We start from the raw sequence: 21,704 nt of genomic DNA on the forward strand, positions 1-21,704 counted from the left end.
GCAGCCCTTCCTATTGGATGAATGGCACTAGCATGGCCACATCGAAAATGCTGCTTTGTCCAGCACTGACGAAGGCATCAGGCTGAAACATATGCTCCTTTGTGTTTTACTTGTAGCGCCCCTGTGACCATTTGTATTCTTCCTATCACGGATTCAATAGGTAGATTATTTTTGCATCTCTGCCTCATTGGGGTTATTCCTTTTCATGGTACGAGTACCTTTTGAACTCTATACATTTATTCTTCGACACGCCGACCATCCTTTCTTTTACGCCTGAGCGCAAACCCTAATTTTTTTAATTTTTAATTTTACCTTTATTTAAGCAGGTAGGCCAGTTGAGAACAAGTTCTCATTTACAACTGCGACCTGGCCAAGATAAAGCAAAGCGGTGCGACAAAAAAAAAAACAGAGTTACACATGGGATAAACAAACGTACCGTCAATAACACAATAGAAAATATGTATGCAGTGTGTGCAAATGAAGTAAGGAGGTAAGGCAATAAATAGGCCATAGTGGTGAAGTAATTACAATTTAGCAATTGACACTGGAGTGATAGATGTGCAGATGAGGATATGCAAGTATAAATACTGGTGTGCAAAAGAGCAGGAAAAAACTAATATGGGGATGAGGTAGGTAGTTGGTTGGATGGGCTATTTACAGATGGGCTGTGTACAGCTGCAGTGACAGTAAGCTGCTCTGACAGCCGATGCTTGAAGTTAGTGAGGGAGATAAGTCTACAACTTCAGTGATTTTTGCAATTCGTTCCAGTCATTGGCAGCAGAGAACTGGAAGGAAAGGCGGCCAAAGGTGGTGTTGGCTTTGGGGATGACCAGTGAGATATACCTGCTGGAGCGCGTGCTACGGGTGGGTGTTGCTATGGTGACCAGTGAGCTGAGATAAGGCGGAGCTTTACCTAGCAAAGACTTATAGATGACCTGGAGCCAGTGGGTTTGGCGACAAATATGTAGCGAGGACCAGCCAACGAGAGCATACAGGTCGCAATGGTGGGTAGTATATGGGGCTTTGGTGACAAAACAGATGGCACTGTGATCGACTGCATCCAATTTGCTGAGTAGAGTGTTGGAGGCTATTTTGTAAATGACATCACCGAAGTCAAGGATCGGTAGGATAGTCAGTTTTACGAGGGTATGTTTGGCAGCATGAGCGAAGGAGGCTTTGTTGCGAAATAGGAAGCTGATTCTAGATTTAATTTTGGATTAGAGATGCTTAATATGAGTCTGGAAGGAGAGTTTACAGTCTAGCCAGACACCTAGGTATTTATAGTTGTCCACAAGTCAGAACCGTCCAGAGTAGCGATGCTTGCCGGGCAGGCGGGTGCGGGCAGGTGGATCAAAGAATCACCCGCAGCAAGAGCGACATCATTGATATATACAGAGCAAAGAGTCGGCCCGAGAATTGAACCCTGCGGCACCCCCATAGAGACTGCCAGAGATCCGGAAAACAGGCCCTCCGATTTGACCCCCTGAACTCTATCTGAGAAGTAGTTAGTGGACCAGGCGAGGCAGTCATTAGAGAAACCAAGGCTGTTGAGCCTGCCTATAAGAATATGGTGATTGACAGAGTCGAAAGCCTTGGCCAGGTCAATGAAGACGGCTGCACAGTACTGTTTTTTATCGATGGTGGTTTTTTAATCGATACTGGCTTTCTACATTGGTAATATCAAACAGCTGGTGTTTTAGTATAAATAAAAGCCATTTATTGTCTAGGGCATATATTTAAGCAATAAGGTCTGAGGGTGTGTGGTATATGGGCAATATACCACGGCAAAGGGATGTTCTTACGTACGACGCAATGCAGAGCGCCTGCCTTCAGCCCTTAGCCGTGGGACATTGGCAATACACCAAAAACCCCTGAGGTGCATTAGTGCTATTATAAACTGGTTACCAATGTAATTAGAGCAGTAAAAATAAATGGTTTTGTCCTACCTGCGGTATATGGTCTGATATACCATGGCCTTCAGCCAATCAGCATTCAGGGCTCGATCCACCCAGTTTATAAAAAGAAATAGGTCTATTAATGCTTTACTTTATAACACATTGCTCCACAAGAACTACAGGGCTCTACAATATGACGTCTGTAAATCTCACTAACTCTATTCCCAATTCCCCATCTCTCATGTCTTGTTAAGTCATGAATCCAGATTGCTCAAGTGGTTAGTGATGTTTAGTGCTCTCCAGTTTTTTTTCCCTTGTAAAAGTGAAAATCAATTTAGCTGGTTTGCTTCACTGAAGTGGCCGCTCCACAATATTTCAGGCTACTCCCAGGCTGCCCTTTCCTTGACCTGTGACCTTACAGCCTCGGACCACATGCACACACACAGACTTCAGACGGACCACCCTGCTCAGGGCCCTCCCCAGCGGCTGAACCCAGACAGGGAGGGAAGCCATGGGCTGACACAGGGGAGCAGTCCAGGGCTGGATGGTGGAGGAAGGAGGGCAGTGTGTTGTGTTGGGGCTGGTTTTCTCCAACAGAGCAGACTGTTCAGAGGCAGCCATGTGCTCCATTGGATTCCTCTGGGGGAGAGGAATGGCAGCTCTCTAGAGCTTGGTGCTGTTTGTCTTCATTACCCATAAGCCTTACATCTCAGGGTCTCACACACGCGCCCGGGGGGATCCAATGGCGAGCGCACGCACACACACACACACACACACACACACACTTCCCGTCCCTCTCTGTGTTTACCCTAGCCTTATTCAACCTCTATGGGACAGCAAAACCGGAGTGACGGCCAACATTACTAATGATCTCAATTACCACAGGCAATTATCTGCAAAAGCTGGTGTGCATGACGTGTGTGAGTGTTTAGACTGGAGTGAGGCGATACACGGCGGGGGCGGGTTCAGAAAGACATGTGCCATGATGCCGCTAGTGCAAAGGTGATAAAATGAGACTGGGTGTCACTATCCCAGCGCCTAACTAGCTGTGTGCAGTGGAAAAAACATGTTATTGGCTGCCTCTGTGGACAAAGCCGGCAAACTCGGACTGCATTCTAAAATGGGTGTGAAACAGTCTCCTCTGCAAAGCAGCTGGGGTCTACTCCTCATCTCTCTCCCTTTACTCTCTCTCCCTCTCTCTCTCTCTCTCCCCCTTTACTCACTTTCACTCAGTCTCCATCTACCTTGCTTCTATCGCTCTCTCTCGGTCTCGAGCAGGCACACATGCACAGATAATACCGCGGCTACATACTGCTACAGCAACACACTGCAGCAGGTAGGCAGGCATACACCACTGCAGCCATTTCTCTTATGACCTTAGGATGAAACGCAACCGAGGCAGTGACTCAGATGAATCCTACTTCCTCTGTTCACGTGAACAAGAAAGCATATTGTACCCGATAAAAGGTTCTTTGAAACACTCCTTCCTACCCAGCTGTCAAAAGACAAGCCAAGGAGCACAACACTACAGTAGGTCTAGATCTTGTCACATACATTCAATACAAGGCCTTCATTCATTCATTCATTCATATAGACATTCACGTTTTTTTTTGCCACCTTTGCTCGTATCAAGCCTCCTGCCACATTGTTGGCTAAACACAGCAAGACAGGTTTACCTCCGTATTCACCATATTTGCTGCCATTTGTTTATTGATGTCGTCTGGGTGAGCCCCTCTCCCAGCCTGTGGGCATATCACCCTGATGACCCCGCCGTGCCTCCCGCCTTGCCTCCCCCCTAGAGCACGGCGGAACTAGGCGCTCAGTTGGAACAGAATGAGACTTGCCTGTGAGACAGCTAGTATTTATACAGAGTGCGAGAGACACACAGCCTTCCTCTTAGCAGCCAATCACTCGTCCTGGCACAACACAAGGAAGACAGCGATGCCGCTGTTGGGAAGAACTAGGAGAAGAGATTCAAGGAAGTTCAACCGCTGATAGACAGACGGCCACACACACAGAGAGACAAGAGAATACGCAAACACCAACGCACAAAGAGATTGTTATGTCACACTTATCAAAGGGGACCAACATTCTTGTGCGGGAACATAGAATTCTGAAGCTTTGCCAGAATGTGAGAACTCAGCTACACGATGAATCAAGAACAGAAATCACATCTCGACAAAATCCAACACACACCATCTCATTGCTTATCTATGTTCCAGCCAAACACTCAGCAACATGCCAGTATTGCCCCTACTCTGACAGACAGTTAGGCCATGGCTCAGTACTCACTGCTTTGGACATGAACAGTGCTGGTGGAGTTGGAGTTCCCCAGAAGGTTCTCTGCCACACACGTGTAATTCCCAGAATCCTCCAGCTTGGCTCTGCTGATCTGGACCCTGGAGTTCTTCCTGTGGCAGAGGGGACACAAACAGCTTAGTCGGGGGAACCAAAATGACATGGAAACATAACCCGTGGCTGGGGACAGAGATATAGAAAGACAAAACAACAGGGATAGAGGCACCTAGCCTAGCAACAGGAACAGGGCGTCTCCGTACAAGCCAGATTTGAGTGGGATAGAAGCCAGTTAGATGCAGTTACTTTCAGCAGGGTAGAATCTGACAGTTATCAAGTGTGTTATAAAAGGGATCCTTGGTTTTATGATGCCTGCTCCCTGTACCAGAAATAAGCACTCACACACCCTCAAAGTGAAGTGATTGTTAAAATACATAGCTGAGAGAAGCTATAGGACACAGGAGTAATGTAGGCGATAGGAACGTAAAGATTTGCGATATGGAACACGGTGTGTGGAACCTATTCATCAACCCAGTAACCAACTTTGATTTTAAAAAGCCCCCCTTAGTCTTGAAAACACTTCTATGCCACAAAGTATACTTTGTTATTTCACTAATTAAGGAATTTGCTCATAACCCCCTAGCATAGCACATTATCATCTCATAAATAAAATGTTGAAGTCTCTACGTTGATGTTTCACTTTCTAAAATGCTTTTCATCCCATCAGCTGGTAAAAGCATTAGGAGAAAACTACTGAAGGAGAAATTACTGCCACGCCGCGACTTGTGACATTTATCTGTTTTGTTAATAGTACCACATGCTAAATGTGTTAGGAGCTTCAAGAGATTGTAGATGTACTCACTGGCTGGACTTTATTTTGACCTCTCTGCTTTTCTTGAGCTCACTGCCATCTTTGAACCATTTGTAGGTAGGGCTGGGGTTCCCTGTAGCCTCACATTTGACCATGAGCCTGCTTCCCTCGTCCACCATCAGTGGGTTCCTCATTCGCTTTAACTTTGGGGCAATAGCTAGAAAAGAGACAGAAAAATAGTTAAAATTATACATTTTGCTACTGATTGGTGTTCACTATGGAAATGGGTTTAAGACGTGAGAGAGAGAGAGAGAAACAGAAATACAGAGACACAGAAAGACAAAAAAAGGCACAAAGACAAACATGTCAGGTCACCAAGTGCTCAGCCATCCATCAACACTCTCGTATGGCCAGATGAGGTCACCAGAGCCACTGCCAGCTAAGCCTCTCTCATACCGTTAGACAAAGTCAGTATCGGTGACAAACAGAATACATTTTACATCGTCTTCAATCAAAGAGGAGCTAGTTTCAAGCATTCACAACGGAACCAAAACACACCAAAAAAAAGCTATTTGGAATGATTTGCTCCAACGAACACAACAATAAATAACTTAAACTAATAACAGGACAGGGATGAACTGTTCCCAGCAGGCTCTCAGAATTTCACAATTGCTCTCAGAAAAAAAAATGCAAGAACCAACAACTGGTGCTAAGGCCTCTACGACCATTAAACCATGATCTATTTCTTTCTCTCATCTATATTGTGACATTTTTGTAAGCGATAGATTGACAGAAACAGTATTACCTAAGATGTAGCTCGATGTGCACTCATGGAGGAGATGCCGCTAAAGTTCCACTATACACAAGGGGGGATAAAGTATAACACTTTCACACACACACACACGTTTGTTAACTACCTTTTATCAGGACAGAATAACCATTTTACTACCAATTATAACAACCAAGTACTTATCTTATGTCCATCTCAGCATAGACAGAAGTAGTTCTGTTAGCTACCTTCTACCACTGGGATGACCTCTGTTCTCCACTGAGCTAAAGCAACCAACTTTGATTTAAAAAGGCTAGGGGGTAACGAAGCCGAGTTAGCTGATGAACGCACAACACGTCCATCAAACGTCCAGGGTTAAACCATAGATCACATTGTCACGGCCTGTCATTTAGTGACCAGAGACTATTACAGGAGTGCAGCAAGACCGATGCTTGGAGAGTTAGTTAGCTAGTGGCATTTCCATCTAAAAAAAAAAAGACCAGTTCAAATAGGATGTCAAATGAAAGCTAAGAGTTGATATTTAAAAAAAATAAAATAAAAAAAAGCCATATATACATTTGAAGCATTTTCCATCCTAAAAATGTCTTAAAAAATAAAGACCCCTGCCAACTAATATCAACACATTTATTTTGGGAGAAATGCTTTTCCCTTCTATAAGTTTTAGAAACATTGCCTTGTGCCTTCAAATTCCGTTACCAAAAACCCACATCTCTTTAAGATATTTTCTCATTTAATTTTCCTCATGAGGATATTGAAAGTTCACAGAAGTAACAAGTAAAGGTAGGCCTATCAATTAGTTAGTGTTTTTGCTGATATCAAGTTTATGAATTACTAAGTAATTAAAACACGTAATTCTGTTACCAAATCTGTAACGGAATTAGAAATAGTAGTTACAAACCACAGTTGGGCCACCTACAGTCCTCCCTTCCACTGGCATACTGTTTTATTTCTGAAAACAGTCTGGACAAACCCTCACTCTCCCTCTTCTCTCTCGACAGTTAATGTCACCTCTCCTGGCTCTTTCTGACACCTACAACCCACCCTCTTTCCATTTACTCTAACAAGCAACCTTACCCACTGAGTACCGACCGACACTAGATATCCATTGAAAAAGTAGTTGAGATTTGGTTCAAAAGTAGTTGAAATTTGGTAATTCCGCCCTGGCCGGACCAAATCTTAACCAATCATAGAGGTCTATGTTTCAGAACTTTTGACAGTACAGTAGAGAACAGTACATAGAGCACAAGTCCAAACTTCTGAAACATAGGCGTCTATGAATGGGTAAGATTTGTTGTGGTCCAGACCAAACAAATGTGGTCGTGTTTGGGGGCAGAGCTCAATACAATAATAGCCAATGTGTAGAATAATACCCAAATATGCAAAAGAAGGATATTGCATATTTCTACCTTTGTGTACCTATTCAGGATACATCACCACGAACAGAATGATATTCATTTCTATAATTATGCATTTCTATATAGGACAGATCAGGGACCCATGATGTAATTCCTTTAACGTAATTCAGTTACCGGACGTAAATCCACTAGTTCAATAAGCAAAATATTTTTTCTTTTCTTTTTTTCCCCCAAACTCAAGGTGTCATGTCATAGCTGACACCTCCGTTCTTTCTGCTGACATCTTTGAATCTTAATTCGGAGGAGATATTTAACTTTGGAGTTTTGGGAAAATGTGGCCGCAAAATAACTGAGGGAGATTTTACCGTCATTCTGTTGCCAAACTTTGCATCTGCACTGTTCTTCCAGTAAATGTGTTTGCGTAAAATGTTCAGTGTAAATTGTTCAAAGTAGTCCTTGTGCATAGGGTTGTATGGTTTGTTCAACTTTGAAATCAACAGTTTTTGATTGGCATGCATTTTAAAGTCAAAAATCTGAGTCAAAGCGTAATTCCGTTACCATGGAATTACCCCAAGCTAGACAACAGGGTCAGCCCAGCTCTGGGAGGATGGATGGATGGATGGATGGATGGATGGGTAGAGGGAGGGAGGGAGGATGGGCTGTACAGTTGGCCGTGTTCTCCCTCCCTATGGTCTCTGGCCTGCTCTGCTGTCACAGCTGACAGCTGCACTCATGTTAGCTGAGGACTGGGATTGCCCCAGGGTACAGAGGAGAGAGGTGAACAGGGGTGAAGGGGAGGGGCTTCACAAGGTGAGGTTGCGGTCTTTCTCATTCCCTCTCGCTCATTCTCCCACCTCTTTCAGACACATTATCACAGTAAGTCATCATGAAGTGCCTCAATCTCTGACTCTTGTGGGGGGGGGGGGGGGATTGGAGCACAATTGGAGGTCTACTTAGAGCCAGTTGGAGCTACATTATGTTTAACAGGGCATCTATCATGGTGCAGCTAGGTACAGTGAGGGAAAAAAGTATTTGATCCCCTGCTGATTTTGTACGTTTGCCCACTGACAAAGAAATGATCAGTCTATAATTTTAATGGTAGGTTTATTTGAACAGTGAGAGACAGAATAACAACAAAAAAATACAGAAAAACGCATGTCAAAAATGTTATAAAATGACTTGCATTTTAAATGTGGGAAATAAAGTATTTGACCCCTCTGCAAAACATGACTTAGTACTTGGTGGCAAAACCCTTGTTGGCAATCACAGAGGTCAGACGTTTCTTGTAGTTGGCCACCATGTTTACACACATCTCAGGAGGGATTTTGTCCCACTCCTCTTTGCAGATCTTCTCCAAGTCATTATGGTTGAGGCTGACGTTTGGCAACTCGAACGCTTCAGCTCCCTCCACAGATTTTCTATGGGATTAAGGTCTGGAGACTGGCTAGGCTACTCCAGGACCTTAATGTGCTTCTTCTTGAGCCACTCCTTTGTTGCCTTGGCCGTGTGTTTTGGGTCATTGTCATGCTGGAATACCCATCCGCGACCCATTTTCAATGCCCTGGCTGAGGGAAGGAGGTTCTCACCCAAGATTTGACGGTACATGGCCCCCTCCATCGTCCCTTTGATGCGGTGAAGTTGTCCTGTCCCCTTAGCAGAAAAACACCCCCAAAGCATAATGTTTCCACCTCCATGTTTGACGGTGGGGATGGTGTTCTTGGGGTCATAGGCAGCATTCCTCCTCCAAACACGGCGAGTTGAGTTGATGCCAAAGAGCTCCATGTTGGTCTCATCTGACCACAAAACTTTCACCAGTTGGCCTCTTAATCATTCAGATATTCATTGGCAAACTTCAGACGGGGATGTATATGTGCTTTCTTGAGCAGGGGGACCTTGCGGGCGCTGCAGGATTTCAGTCCTTCACGGCGTAGTGTGTTACCAATTGTTTTCTTGGTGACTATGGTCCCAGCTGCCTTGAGATCATTGACAAGATCCTCCCGTGTAGTTCTGGGCTGATTCCTCACCGTTCTCATGATCATTGCAACTCCACGAGGTGAGATCTTGCATGGAGCCCCAGGCCGAGGGAGATTGACAGTTCTTTTGTGTTTCTACCATTTGTGAATAATCGCACCAACTGTTGTCACCTTCTCACCAAGCTGCTTGGCGATGGTCTTGTAGCCCATTCCAGCCTTGTGTAGGTCTACAATCTTGTCCCTGACATCCTTGGAGAGCTCTTTGGTCTTGGCCATGGTGGAGAGTTTGGAATCTGATTGATTGCTTATTTCCCTCATTAAAATGCAAATCAATTTATAACATTTTTGACATGCATTTTTCTGGATTTTTTTGTTGTTATTCTGTCTCTCACTGTTCAAATAAACCTACCATTGAAATTATAGACTGATAATTTCTTTGTCAGTGGGCAAACGTACAAAATCAGCAGGGGATCAAATACTTTTTTCCCCTCACTGTATAACTGACAGGCATTGATTCTGGTGGTATTGGTAGGCATGGATAAGTATCTCAAAATGTTTGCTAGGATCGTGGTAAGTATCTCAAATACAACCCATCATGGTAATTGGTGAATTGAGTATAGCTAGCTATAATTCCAATGGTTTGGCTGAAAGTAGGAAAAGAGCCATTTTTACATGGCTAATTTATTGTTAAAAAGGAAACTCATTGAATATATTCTGACGAAGTGGCCAGGGAAAAAGAGAAGTGGTGTAAAGTACTTAAGTAAAAATACTTTAAAGTACGTCTTAAGTAGTGTTTTGGGGTATCTGTACTTTTACTTCACTACATTCCTAAAGAAAACAATGTACTTTTTACTCAATATATTTCCCTGACACGCAAAAGCACTCTTTACATTTTGAATGCTTAGTATGACAGGAAAATGGTCCAATTCACATCCCTTGTCACCCTACTGCCTCTGATTCACTAAACACAAATTATTTGTTTGTAAATTGTGTTGAGTGTGCCCTTGGCTATCCCTAAATTAAAAAAAATATATATAGAAGAAGAAGATCGTACCGTCTGGTTTGCTTAATAAGGAATTTGAAATGATGTAAACCTGAGCAATTACATTTACTTTTGATACTTAAGTATATTTAAAAACAAATACTTAGACTTTTACACAAGTTACTTTCACTTGAGTCATTTTCTATTAAGGTATCTTTACTTTGACTCAAGTATGACGAGAGATTACGAATATTATGGACAAGTTGGAATTGACTGATAAATTGGTCTACATGGAAAACTAAAGCCATAGAAACTGTAAATGACTTGGTAATAAGTAATACATGAATGTCCATGACAGAATTCAAAAGGAATTTTAGATATTTTCAAATACATGCAACTTAAAATGTTCATATCAAGACATTTCTATTTGAAATCTTTTGGACAGCAGACCAATCTCCAGGGAACACTATTTGAGTCTGAAAAGGATGCTCATATGATAGGCAAGATGCACTACATGGCCAAAAGTATGTGGATACACCTTCAAATTAGTGGATTCGGCTATTTCAGCCACACCCGTTGCTGACAGGTGTATAAAATCAAGCACCCAGCCATGCAATCTCCATAGACAAACATTGGCAGTACTGAAGAGCTCAGTGACTTTCAACGTGGCACCGTCATAGGATGCCACCTTTCAAACAAGTCAGTTCAAACTTCTGCCAAAATTTCCCCAGTCAACTGTAAGTGCTGTTATTGTGAAGTGGAAAAGTCTAGGAGCAACAACGGCTCAACATTTACATTATATTCAGTCATCTAACAGACTCCTATCCAGAGCAACCCACAGGAGCAACCAAGGGCACGTCGACCCGAACCAACGACCTATCGGCCACTGGCCCAAGCTTCCAATCTCCAAGTCATCAAACCTCCAAGCCCCCCCCCCCACACACACAGTTCCCCCGTGAGCTGCCCCTCAACCATCCGAGACCCCCCCAACCCCCCAAAAAACCTCTCCATCCATCATTTTTTTAATCAATTCCGCATTACATGTCACCAGTAGTACATTTACTGTTAATTCCTGTCATTTAGTTACATTCATTTCTGTTCATGAGTGGATCAATTAGGCCGACAGTCATTTACCATTCTCGGAGTGGAAACATTGTTTGCAGAGTTCTCAACCTGCTACACAAACAAGTTGTGATTTATTTCCTACCATCATTTAAATGTTTTCATTGTATTTTGCTTGGAGCGCTCCAAGCAATGAGCATGTGTCTGCTTTCTGTGTCCTCGATGGAGTGCGTGCCTGAGCACGCATAGAAGTAGACTAACTGGCCTGCTGCGCACAAATGTTGGAAAGTGCCCATTTGGGGATGTCTGATTTCTGATCTTCTTAACTAACTTGTTTTTCTGCCATTTTTTCCATTCACCTCACACAGAAAGTCAACGAAGTCAGTATTTATTTATTTTTTAAATCCATTGTGAATGACAATAGTTCCTCACAGTATTTGGAAAAATAGCTCCAAAACTCTCTCCCTCGATAATCATTAGGCCTCGGTGTGAAAGAGCAAAATGTCATGCTCTGAGGATCCCATATATCCAGTGTAAACGTCATAAAATACCTGAACACATTTCCCTTTGCGCAAAAACAGCTGTGTCGGTCATGAGCTCACTGGCGTGGGAAAGTCTGAGGGCCCGGAATAGGCTAGTTGATACAAATGTTGCAAGTTCGCCAGCGACAGCTTCGGGCCTGACCTTCCTATATACAGTCATTGGCCGGGCCCAGTTGATTTGAATGATTTGATACAAATGTTGCACTTCACTAGCGATAGCTCAAGTCAAGACAGATAGAAGGAGAGGCAGACATGCACAGTAGAGAGATGAATGCGATTGAAATAACCTGCAATGGAAGTTATAGGCCTACTGTTACATTGGCCTAAGCGATCTTAGTTCCATGTGCTCATTTCTTTAGCCGCCAATGGCCCACTGTGAATCAGTGTGTCCATATAGCAGAGGCTGGTGCTCTCCCTTTAGAGGAATGTAAAGTTCTATATTTTAACATTTTTCATTCCAATTGGTATTATTGTCACATGTTTTTAATGACTGAGAAAAAAAAAACGGGACAAAAAACGTTATTATTGAAATTAAACTGTCCCACGAAAACGTGCATATGAATATCATAACTGGCACGCAGATCAGTAGAAATGGTACTGTAGGATACATTGTAAGTTTCCCCAAACGCTTCCTAGGAATAGAATGTTGTGAACAGAGCGCACATTTCTTTGTACTGCATAATTACAATGGGTGTGTGTGTGTGTGTGTGTGTGTGTGTGTGTGTGTGTGTGTGTGTGTGTGTAAGAGAGAGATAACGAGAGGGGTGTTGTAACTAAGATTGTGCCTATTAAAACTGAGCACAAAGAGACAGCTATGCATTACAGCACCAGTGATTGTAAAGCAACACTCACTGGGCTGCGCCCAGCACTGTGTTGCTTGCTAGACTAGTGGGCTAGCACACCTACGTTTAGAATTGTAAACTAATAAAAAATAGAACTAGGAAACTATTGCGAGCATTTCTCCAGATCACTTGATATCCACCACATGGGGAAGTGAAGAGGGAGAGAGAGAGGGACAGAGAGGGAGAGACCCGACTCAACTCTAAAACTAAACTGTCTGTCATACAGCAGAGAGCATGTCCAACACCAAACCCACACAACTGAATAGATAAGAGCATATCATGAACACACATCATCTGGCACCTGTATCATCCCGCGGCTACGTACTGGTGAACCAGCATTTGAGTTGTGCGGTTGCAATATCATCAGGCCCTTATCTCTGGTATATCTTGGCATGCATAATTTAAGACTAAATTGTGTGCAGCGCAGTGGACATATAACGCACAATGTCTCAGGAAATACTTTTTGGGAAGTCCATACTCAGTATAGAAGACAGCCGCAACCAAGGCCTACAGGCCATAGTGAAAACATTTGCACACAAAATTGCAAGGCGATGCAGTCGCATACTGTAACTGCTATAGCCCTCTAGGTAGAAAAAAAATGAGAGACAAGCACAGACACAGATCAACTTTTTCTAAGAGAAAGAAAGAGAAAAAGACCGACGCAGAGAGAAATGCAGCAAGGAATACTTCAGGAGAATTGATAGGCTATTTTACGTGTAATTTTTATGAAACATTTATAAACTCGGCAAAAAAATATAAGTCCCCACTGTCAACTGCGTTTATTTTCAGGAAACTTTACATGTGTAAATATTGTGTGAACATAACAAGATTGAACAACTGAGACAAACTGAACAAGATCCACAGACATGTGACTAACAGAAATTGAATAATGTGTCCCTGAACAAAGGGGGGGTCAAAATCAAAAGTAACACTCAATATCTGCATTAAGTACTGCAGTGCATCTCCTCATGGACTGCACCAGATTTGCCAGTTCTTGCTGTGAGACATCACCCCACTCTTCCACCAAGGCACCTGCAAGTTCCCGGACATTTATAGGGGGAATGGCCCGATCCAACAGGTCCCAGACGTGCTCAATGGGACTGAGATCCGGGCTCTTCGCTGGCCATGGGAGAACACTGACATTCCTGTCTTGCAGTCTGAGCACTGATGGAGGGATTGTGCTTTCCTGGTGTAACTCGGGCAGTTGTTGTTGCCATCCTGTACCTGTCCCTCAGGTGTGATGTTCGGATGTACTGATCCTGTGCAGGTGTTGTTACACGTGGTTTGCCACAGCTGTCCGCCCTATAGCACTGTCTTAGGCGTCTCACAGTACGGACATTGCAATTTATTGCCCTGGCCACATCTGCAGTCCTCATGCCTCCTTGCAGCAATGCCTGAGGAACATTCACGCAGATGAGCAGGGATCCTGGGCATCTTTCATTTTGTGTTTTTCAGAGTCAGTAGAAAGGCCTCTTTAGTGTCCTAGGTTTTCATGACTGACCTTAATTGCCTACCGTCTGTAAGCGGTTAGTGTCTTAACGACTGTTCCACAGGTGCATGTTCATTAATTGTTTATGGTTCATTGAACAATCATGGGAAACAGTGTTTAAACCCTTTACAATGAAGATCTGTGAAGTTATTTGGATTTTGACGAATTATCTTTGAAAGACAGGGTCCTGAAAAAGGGACGTTTTTTTTTTTGCTGAGTTTAGCAGCTTAATACTGTATACAGCTGTAGATAGTATACAATGCATAATGAAACGATACCTAGTAAGCTAGTGTTTTGATGGTGGACTGACTATTATTTGGCATTATAAACTGGGAGGCTCAAGCCCTGAATGCTGATTGGTTGACAGCTGTGGTATATCAGACCGTATACCACGGGAATGACAAAACACTTATTTTTACTGCTCTAATTACGTTGGTAAACAGTTTACAGTAGCAATAAGGCACCTCTGAGGTTTGTGATATATGGCCAATATACCACGGCTAAGGGCTGTGTCCAGGCACTCCGCGTTGCGTCGTGCTTTAGAACAACCCTTAGCCGTGGTATATTGGCCATATACCACACCACCTCGGGCCTTATTGCTTAATTAAACCCCCCTAGAGTCTAAGCTTGGGGGGGATGGGGGGAGTTCTTCTAAGCTAACATACGGAAATGTTTTAAGATGACCATAACAAGGATCATTTATCTATTCGATTTTTATTATAGGACCCCACTAGGTATAAAAAAAAGATACACATTTTTTTATGAAACATTGAATTTGGCTTTCCTGCTATTAGCCCATTGAAACACATTTAATAAAAGATTCATACATGGGGAAAAAAGATAGTCCCAAATAATTATCTAAAGGAAGCTTGTTCTGAAGTGTTTGTCCTATATCTGAGAGATATAACAAAGCTCAGGAAATTATTTAAATATTTTTTGACGTACATTTAAACCCTTTTCTTTTGGCACTAAACTACTTCCATCTAGACTTCCATTAATTTTTTTAACCTGAAACCTTCAAAACGAGTCTTGGGACGTGGATGTCCTAGAGCAAAACAACTGGCATGTAAAGTACCAGTCAAACATTTGGACACACCTACTCATTCAAGGGATTTTCTTTATTTGTACATTGTAGAATAATAGTGAAGACATCAAAACTATGAAATAACACATGGAATCATGCAGTAACCAAAAAAAAGGGTTAAACAAATAAAATGAAAATATATTTTACATTTTAGATTCTTCCCTTTGACTTGATGACAGCTTTGCACAGTCTTGGCATTCTCTTAACCAGCTTCATGAGGAATGCTTTTCCAACAGTCTTGAAGGAGATGCCACATATGCTGAGCACTTGTTGGCTGCTTTTCCTTCACTTTGGGGTCCAACTCATCCCAAACCATCTCAATTGGGTTGAGGTCGGGTGATCGTGGAGGCCAGGTCATAACTCTGGGTCTTCCTTTCCTGTGGCGGTCCTCATGACAGCCAATTTCATCATAGTGCTTGATGGTTTTTGCGAATGCACTTGTAGAAACATTCCAAGTTCTTGAAATTTTCCGGATTGACTGACCTTCATGTCTAAAAGTAATGATGGACTATCATTTCTCTTTGCTTATTTGAGCTGCTCTTGCCATAATACGGACTTGGTCTTTTACCAAATAGGGCTATCTTCTGTATACCACCCCTACCTTGTCACAACACGCATTAAGAAGGAAAAAATATACACAAATTGACTTTTAACAAGGCACACCTGTTAATTGAAATGCATTCCAGGTGACTATCTCATGAAGCTGGTTGAGAGAATGCCAAGCATGTGCAAAATTGTCATCAAGGCAATGGGATGCTACTTTGAGGAATCTCAAATATAAAATAGATTTTGATTTGTTTAACACTTTTTTGGTTACTACATGATTCCATATTTGTTATTTCATAGTTTTGACATCTTCACTAGTATTCTACAATGTAGAAAATTGTACAAATAAAGAAAAATCCTGGAATGAGTAGGTCTGTCCAAACTTTTGACTGGTACTGTATGCGTGTGTGTTTATAATTATTTTACTACATGTACTCTATTTTACATGCGAGCGAAAATAGTTGTAAGTAGCAGTACTGTTGTCCATTCGTTTATTTCATATCATATCAGGGGAGGGTGGTAGGGTTAGGAAAACAAACATTTTAAAAAATATACAATTTCGGTGTCCAATACAATAAAAAAATACTAAATAAATAATAGGTAATGACTTCAATTAAAACTGAACATGTAGGTGCACCAAAATAATCACCGGACGTCCTCATTTTGGAGGGATTGCCCCACTTCCCCGACCTAGTAAAGAAGACAGGCTGTCTGTCCTAAAAACCTATATGGAAGAGAATGACTAATATTTCTTCAATATCCCTCTGTGGAAAATCGCTAAGTGATATTGAGCTCTTCAGAATGTAGTGAGGTTTGATGGAATGTTTATTGCAGTAAGGCGAGTTCCCTTTAAAGGATTGCAGATAAAGATGGTCCACTACAACAAAACAGAGTACTAGTGTTCGGTCTGCAGTGTGCTCAGACAGTGCACTTGTAATGTGCAGTAAAGAACCATTTGGTCTGCGTTCAGACAGTGTACGCTAGATGTTCAATACCCCTCTGAGTCAGCCTTTGAATTTGGAACTAGCCTTGATAATTCTACAAAGATATTGATAGTACTTTATACTCGTGGTACGGACTATGCTCTCTAACCCCATACCTTTGTCAGAATGACTATGTACATAGAAACAGCAGAGGCCTTTCTGAATGATTAAAGACACAGTACAGTATAGAGTAACAGCAGAATGGCTTGGCCCTGTATCCTACAGGGAAGAGACGGGAACTGCTCTGTCCTATGTAGGCGACATGTCCTATGACAGTCAGACCCTACACCCTGCCTGGCTCTGAGATCCCTATGCGGAGCCAGCGGTCATCCTGCACAGCCCAGACATGATGCACAAGGAGTCGCTAGAGCGCGATGAGCCAAGTAAAGCCCCCCCCCTAGTCAAACCCTCCCCTAACCCGGACAACGCTGAGCCAATTGTGCGCCGCCATATGGGACTACCAGGATAGAACCCCAGGGTTTAGTGAAACCGCAACATTGGGATGCAGTGCCTTAGACCGCTGCGATGCAGTGCCTTAGACCGCTGCGATGCAGTGCCTTAGACCGCTGCGATGCAATGCCTTAGACCACTGCGTCACTCGGGAGGCCCTGATCAGCAGTATTTCAAACTCCAAATGATACTGATAGTTCTGGCATCATCTTTGCATTATTGCTGTCAAAATGTCACCATTATTTTTTTTACAGGTTTACTTATAATGCTTGGATCAAGTGGTTGTTTCAAATTCCTTACTGAATGCAGTTCTTGTACGTTCTTCTGAATATGGTAGATGATATTAGTGAATGAAAAAGCAAGGTTACCTGAGGAATAGCGTGTAGAAATACAACATGATGGAACATTATTGTTCTGATCCCAGGGTAGAACCTGTTCTTGTGGGTTAGCCTATGTGGTCCCCCCCTCGTTAGTCCAGTCTAATGTGGCAGAGCGGCTCTCATAAGGATTCCTGTCTGACCTGGACTGTGTTGGAGCATGCCCAGATCTAGGCCACTTCCCTAAACAACCCCAAAAGTGTTATACTTTAAACAAAGATGCACTTTCTGGGGTTCCATCTATAATTGTAAAATACATTGGTTTCAGTGTTTAAAGGGATACTGCAAGATTCCAGCAATTGAGATGTTTTTTCTACTTACCCAGAGTCAGATGAACTCATGGATACCATTTTTATGTATCTGATGGCAGTTTGAAGGAAGTTACAAATAATTTTGCGAGCCAATTCTAACTAGCGTCAGTGCAATGACTGAAAGTCTACAGGTAAGCAAACGTAATCGAAACTATCTTAACACTAGTTAAAGTGCATTCAGAAAGTATTCAGACCCCTTGACCTTTTACACATTTTGTTACGTTACTGCCTCATTCTAAAATCTACACACAATACCCCCATAAAGCGAAAACAGGTTTTTAGAAATGTTTGCAAATGTATTTCTGTTTGATTTTTAATACCTTATTTACATAAGTATTCAGACCCTTTGCTATGAGACTCGAAATTGAGCTCAGGTGCATCCTGTTTACATTGATCATCCTGTTTACATTGATCATCCTGTTTACATTGATCATCCTTGAGATGTTTCTACAACTTGGAGTCCACCCGTGGTAAATTCAATTGATTGGACATGATTTGGAAAGGCACACACCTATGGCCCCACAGTTGGCAGTGTATGTCAGAGCAAAAACCAAGCCATGAGGTCGGAATTGTCCGTAGAGTGCCGAGACTAGGATTGCGTCGAGGCACAGATCTGGGGAAGGGTACCAAAAAAATGTCTTTAGCATTGAAGGTCCCCAAGAACACAGTGGCCTCCATCATTATTAAAATGGAAGAAGTTTAGAACTTCCTCGAACTGGCCGCCCAGCCAAAATGAGAAATCGGGGGAGAAGGGCCTTAGGTTCTTGGTCAACTCCCTGACTGATGGTCACTCTGACAGAGCTCCAGAGTTCCTCAATGGAGGAACTCTGGAGGAAACCTGGCACCATCCCTACGGTGAAGCATGGTGGTGGCAGCATCATGCTGTGGGGATGTTTTTCAGCGGCAGGCACTGGGAGACTAGGCAGGATCAAGGGAAAGATCAACGGAGCAAAGTACAGAGAGATCCTTGATGAAAACCTGCTCCAGAGCACTCAGGACCTCATACTGGGGCGAAGGTTCACCTTCCAACAGAACAACGAACCGAAGCACACAGCCAAGTGGTTGTTTCAAAGGAGTGGCTTTGGGACAAGTCTCTGAATGTCCTTGAGTGGCCCAGCCAGAGCCCAGACTTGAACCCGATCGAACATCTCTGGAGAGACCTGAAAATAGCTGTGCAGCGACGCTCCCCATCCAACCTGACAGAGCTTGAGAGGATCTGGGAGAAACTCCCCAAATACAGGTGCGCCAAGCTTGTAGTCATACCCAAGAAGACTCGAGGCTGTAATCACTGCCAAAGGCGCTTCAACAAAGTACTGAGTAAAGGGCCTGAATACTTATTTAAATGTGATATTACATTTATTTTATTTGTATAAATTTGCAAACATTTCTAAAAAAATAGTTTTTTTTGTCATTAAGATTGATGAGAAAAAAACAAATTTAATCCATTTTAGAATAAGGCTGTAATGTAACATTTGGAAAAAGTCAAGTGGTCTGAATACTTTCCGTATGCACTTTATATACAAATCTATACAAGGGGCCATCAATACAATTTTCCCAATTTTGTAAGATCCATTCTACCCTGACATTCTCAGAAGTTCTCCTAATCCATTGCTGATTGGAGCACCTGTGTACATACCAAGTTTTGCAGGGAGTGGCTAAGGGTTTAGTACGTCGAACAGAAATTATTTTTATCTCTAAATTATCTGAGCCATTTCAAGATGAGCTGTCAGTGCCATCTGCACTTGCTGGAATCAAACAAGGTAATGTCTAAATCAGAATAAAGACCATGCATCATAGATCAATAGGACACATGTTATTTTTAGTCCAACTCCAGCTGCACACATCTCTCACAAGCCTTGTTAGAAAACACTTAGAGAAGACAGAGCCTCAGAACTGTCAACAACTTCCTGTTAGGTTAAAAAAGGAGGGCTAATGATCATTCTCACTACAGGGGGTAAACTTGCGCGCGCGCGCACACACACACACACACACACACACACACACACACACACACACACACCGCTATCGCAGCCAGCCAGATGAGGCAGAGGGAGATAGGAGCTCATCCTCGGGTTTAACCTCAAGGTGTTTTTGCTGCAATGGCGACAGAGTTGGCGGGAAGTTATGGGGATCTTCATCCAACTTTGTTAGTTATGTAATGTCCTCAGACCAATCCTTGGCTGAAAGCATAACAGCCGCTTACTGCTGTAGGCTCCATGTATCCTTGTGATTCCCGATAACAAGATAAACCAACTACAATACAAAATAAACAACCCCAGCAAACAAACAGTAAGGAATCTTCACCTATGACAAGATTACCAACAGCGTACTCCTGTACCCTGCTCTTCTCATTATGTCTGGTTCAGCACATAGTTTTGTAAAGGATGAGCATTGAGGAAATTAATGTAAAAAAAAAATTGAGAGGTTAGGGACACACGGAATGCTCGAACCAGGGACCCTTGCACACATCAACAACTGACACCCACGAAGCATCGTTACCCATCGCGCCACAAAAGCTGCGGCCCTTGCAACGCAAGGGGAACAACCACTTCAGGTCTCGGAGCGAGTGACGTCACTGATTGAAACGCTATTAGCGCGCACCACCGCTAACTAACTAGCCTTTTCACATCGGTTACATTACTCCTGAATTAAAAGAGTTTTTCTTGAGTACTTTTACCAGAGCTGAGATGTACTTCAAAGTGCATTCACCCTATTGCTTACACCTATCCAGTTATTTCAGATCTACACAAGTGCCTGGGTAGAAGGGCTTAGGGTTTGTGTCTGGACAGGGCCTAATAAGCACACGTCTTAGGGATAACCCTTATTGGGACAGTGGTTAGGGCATTAGTCATCGGTGCTGGTGGCCTGGGTTTGAGACCTCAGGGAGTCATACTGTATATTGCTAAGAATGCGAGAGTAGTATGTTAGTCATTATTTGGCAATATTTACAACACCCCTAACTTACCTAATTAAAATAAGTCCCTTGTCGAAAGATGAATCAGTAGGATTACCCTTTCAGCACAAATGACCACCACATTTCCCCTACCGCTCATAAATGATCCGTTTTTATTCATTCTACATAGCTGAGCATCTGTCCATCGTCTTCTTGAAATGCACTTTGAAGTAAATCTCAGCTGTGTTAAAAGTACACACTCATGATCATTGATCATAGTGCTTCAGGAGTAACATTAAAAACGGGGTAAAATGATCCACCAACATTAGACCACTACACAGAAAGACTTCAAATGGCTGAAAAAGTACATGCATTCCGTGTGTGGCATTCTCTTCTCTTTCATGTCAACATAAAGCAGATAAAACTGCCTGAACATTTTCAGAAAGAAAAAAATAATAAAAATCAGTCAAACACCCCAAAGCCATACAGCATGAGCCAGGAGGACTTGGATAAAACTACAAACTACAGCCGTGAGTAGAAGAAATGTAGAGTCACAAGCAGTACAGTACAACAGATATGAAAAGTGAGGTGGCACAAACTGAAGAAACAGTGTGCTACTTGGAAGCTTAACATAGTCGTTTTCCCTCCCCTAAGAGTCTTCAAATGGAGTCGCGGGTTCTCTTTGAGGTGCTGTTAAAGCGTCCCCCCCCCTCCCCTCCTCCTCCAGACAAAGCACTGCAGATTATCATCAGGTTCACTATAACACAACGTTCCTCTCTGAGTCAATAGCCACATTGTCTGACTGGTGACCAGAGAGAAAGACAGGAACACCACATGCACACAGATAAATGGGCTGTAATAATAATAATAATAATTGTTATTATGCAGTAAAATAACAGGCTGACTGATCCACCAAACGGAGAAACCCCCCCCAGCTGTTTCATAATGGACCTGGGAAATGCAGAACTATGTTTACCTAAGGGCAATTTTAAATTAGCAGAAGAAATCAAATGTTACTTGTCAC

The 21,704-nt window shown here is 42.8% G+C and overlaps 1 protein-coding gene across 3 annotated transcripts in view; it reads right to left on the reverse strand.

Moving 5' to 3' along the window:
* Positions 1–21,704, reverse strand: part of LOC106602814 (pro-neuregulin-2, membrane-bound isoform) — a 164,033-nt gene that overhangs the window by 92,082 nt on the left and 50,247 nt on the right. For all 3 annotated transcript variants that reach the window (XM_045716902.1, XM_045716903.1, XM_045716904.1), the window contains exons 2-3: positions 5,053–5,218; positions 4,188–4,306 (exon numbers count right to left, since the gene is read on the reverse strand). In XM_045716902.1, coding sequence (XP_045572858.1) covers positions 4,188–4,306; positions 5,053–5,218 — 285 coding nt within the window. The remainder of the gene's footprint in view (positions 1–4,187; positions 4,307–5,052; positions 5,219–21,704) is intronic.

Source organism: Salmo salar, chromosome ssa04 (genome assembly GCF_905237065.1).
Source record: "Salmo salar chromosome ssa04, Ssal_v3.1, whole genome shotgun sequence".
Classification (NCBI taxonomy): Eukaryota; Metazoa; Chordata; class Actinopteri; order Salmoniformes; family Salmonidae; genus Salmo; species Salmo salar.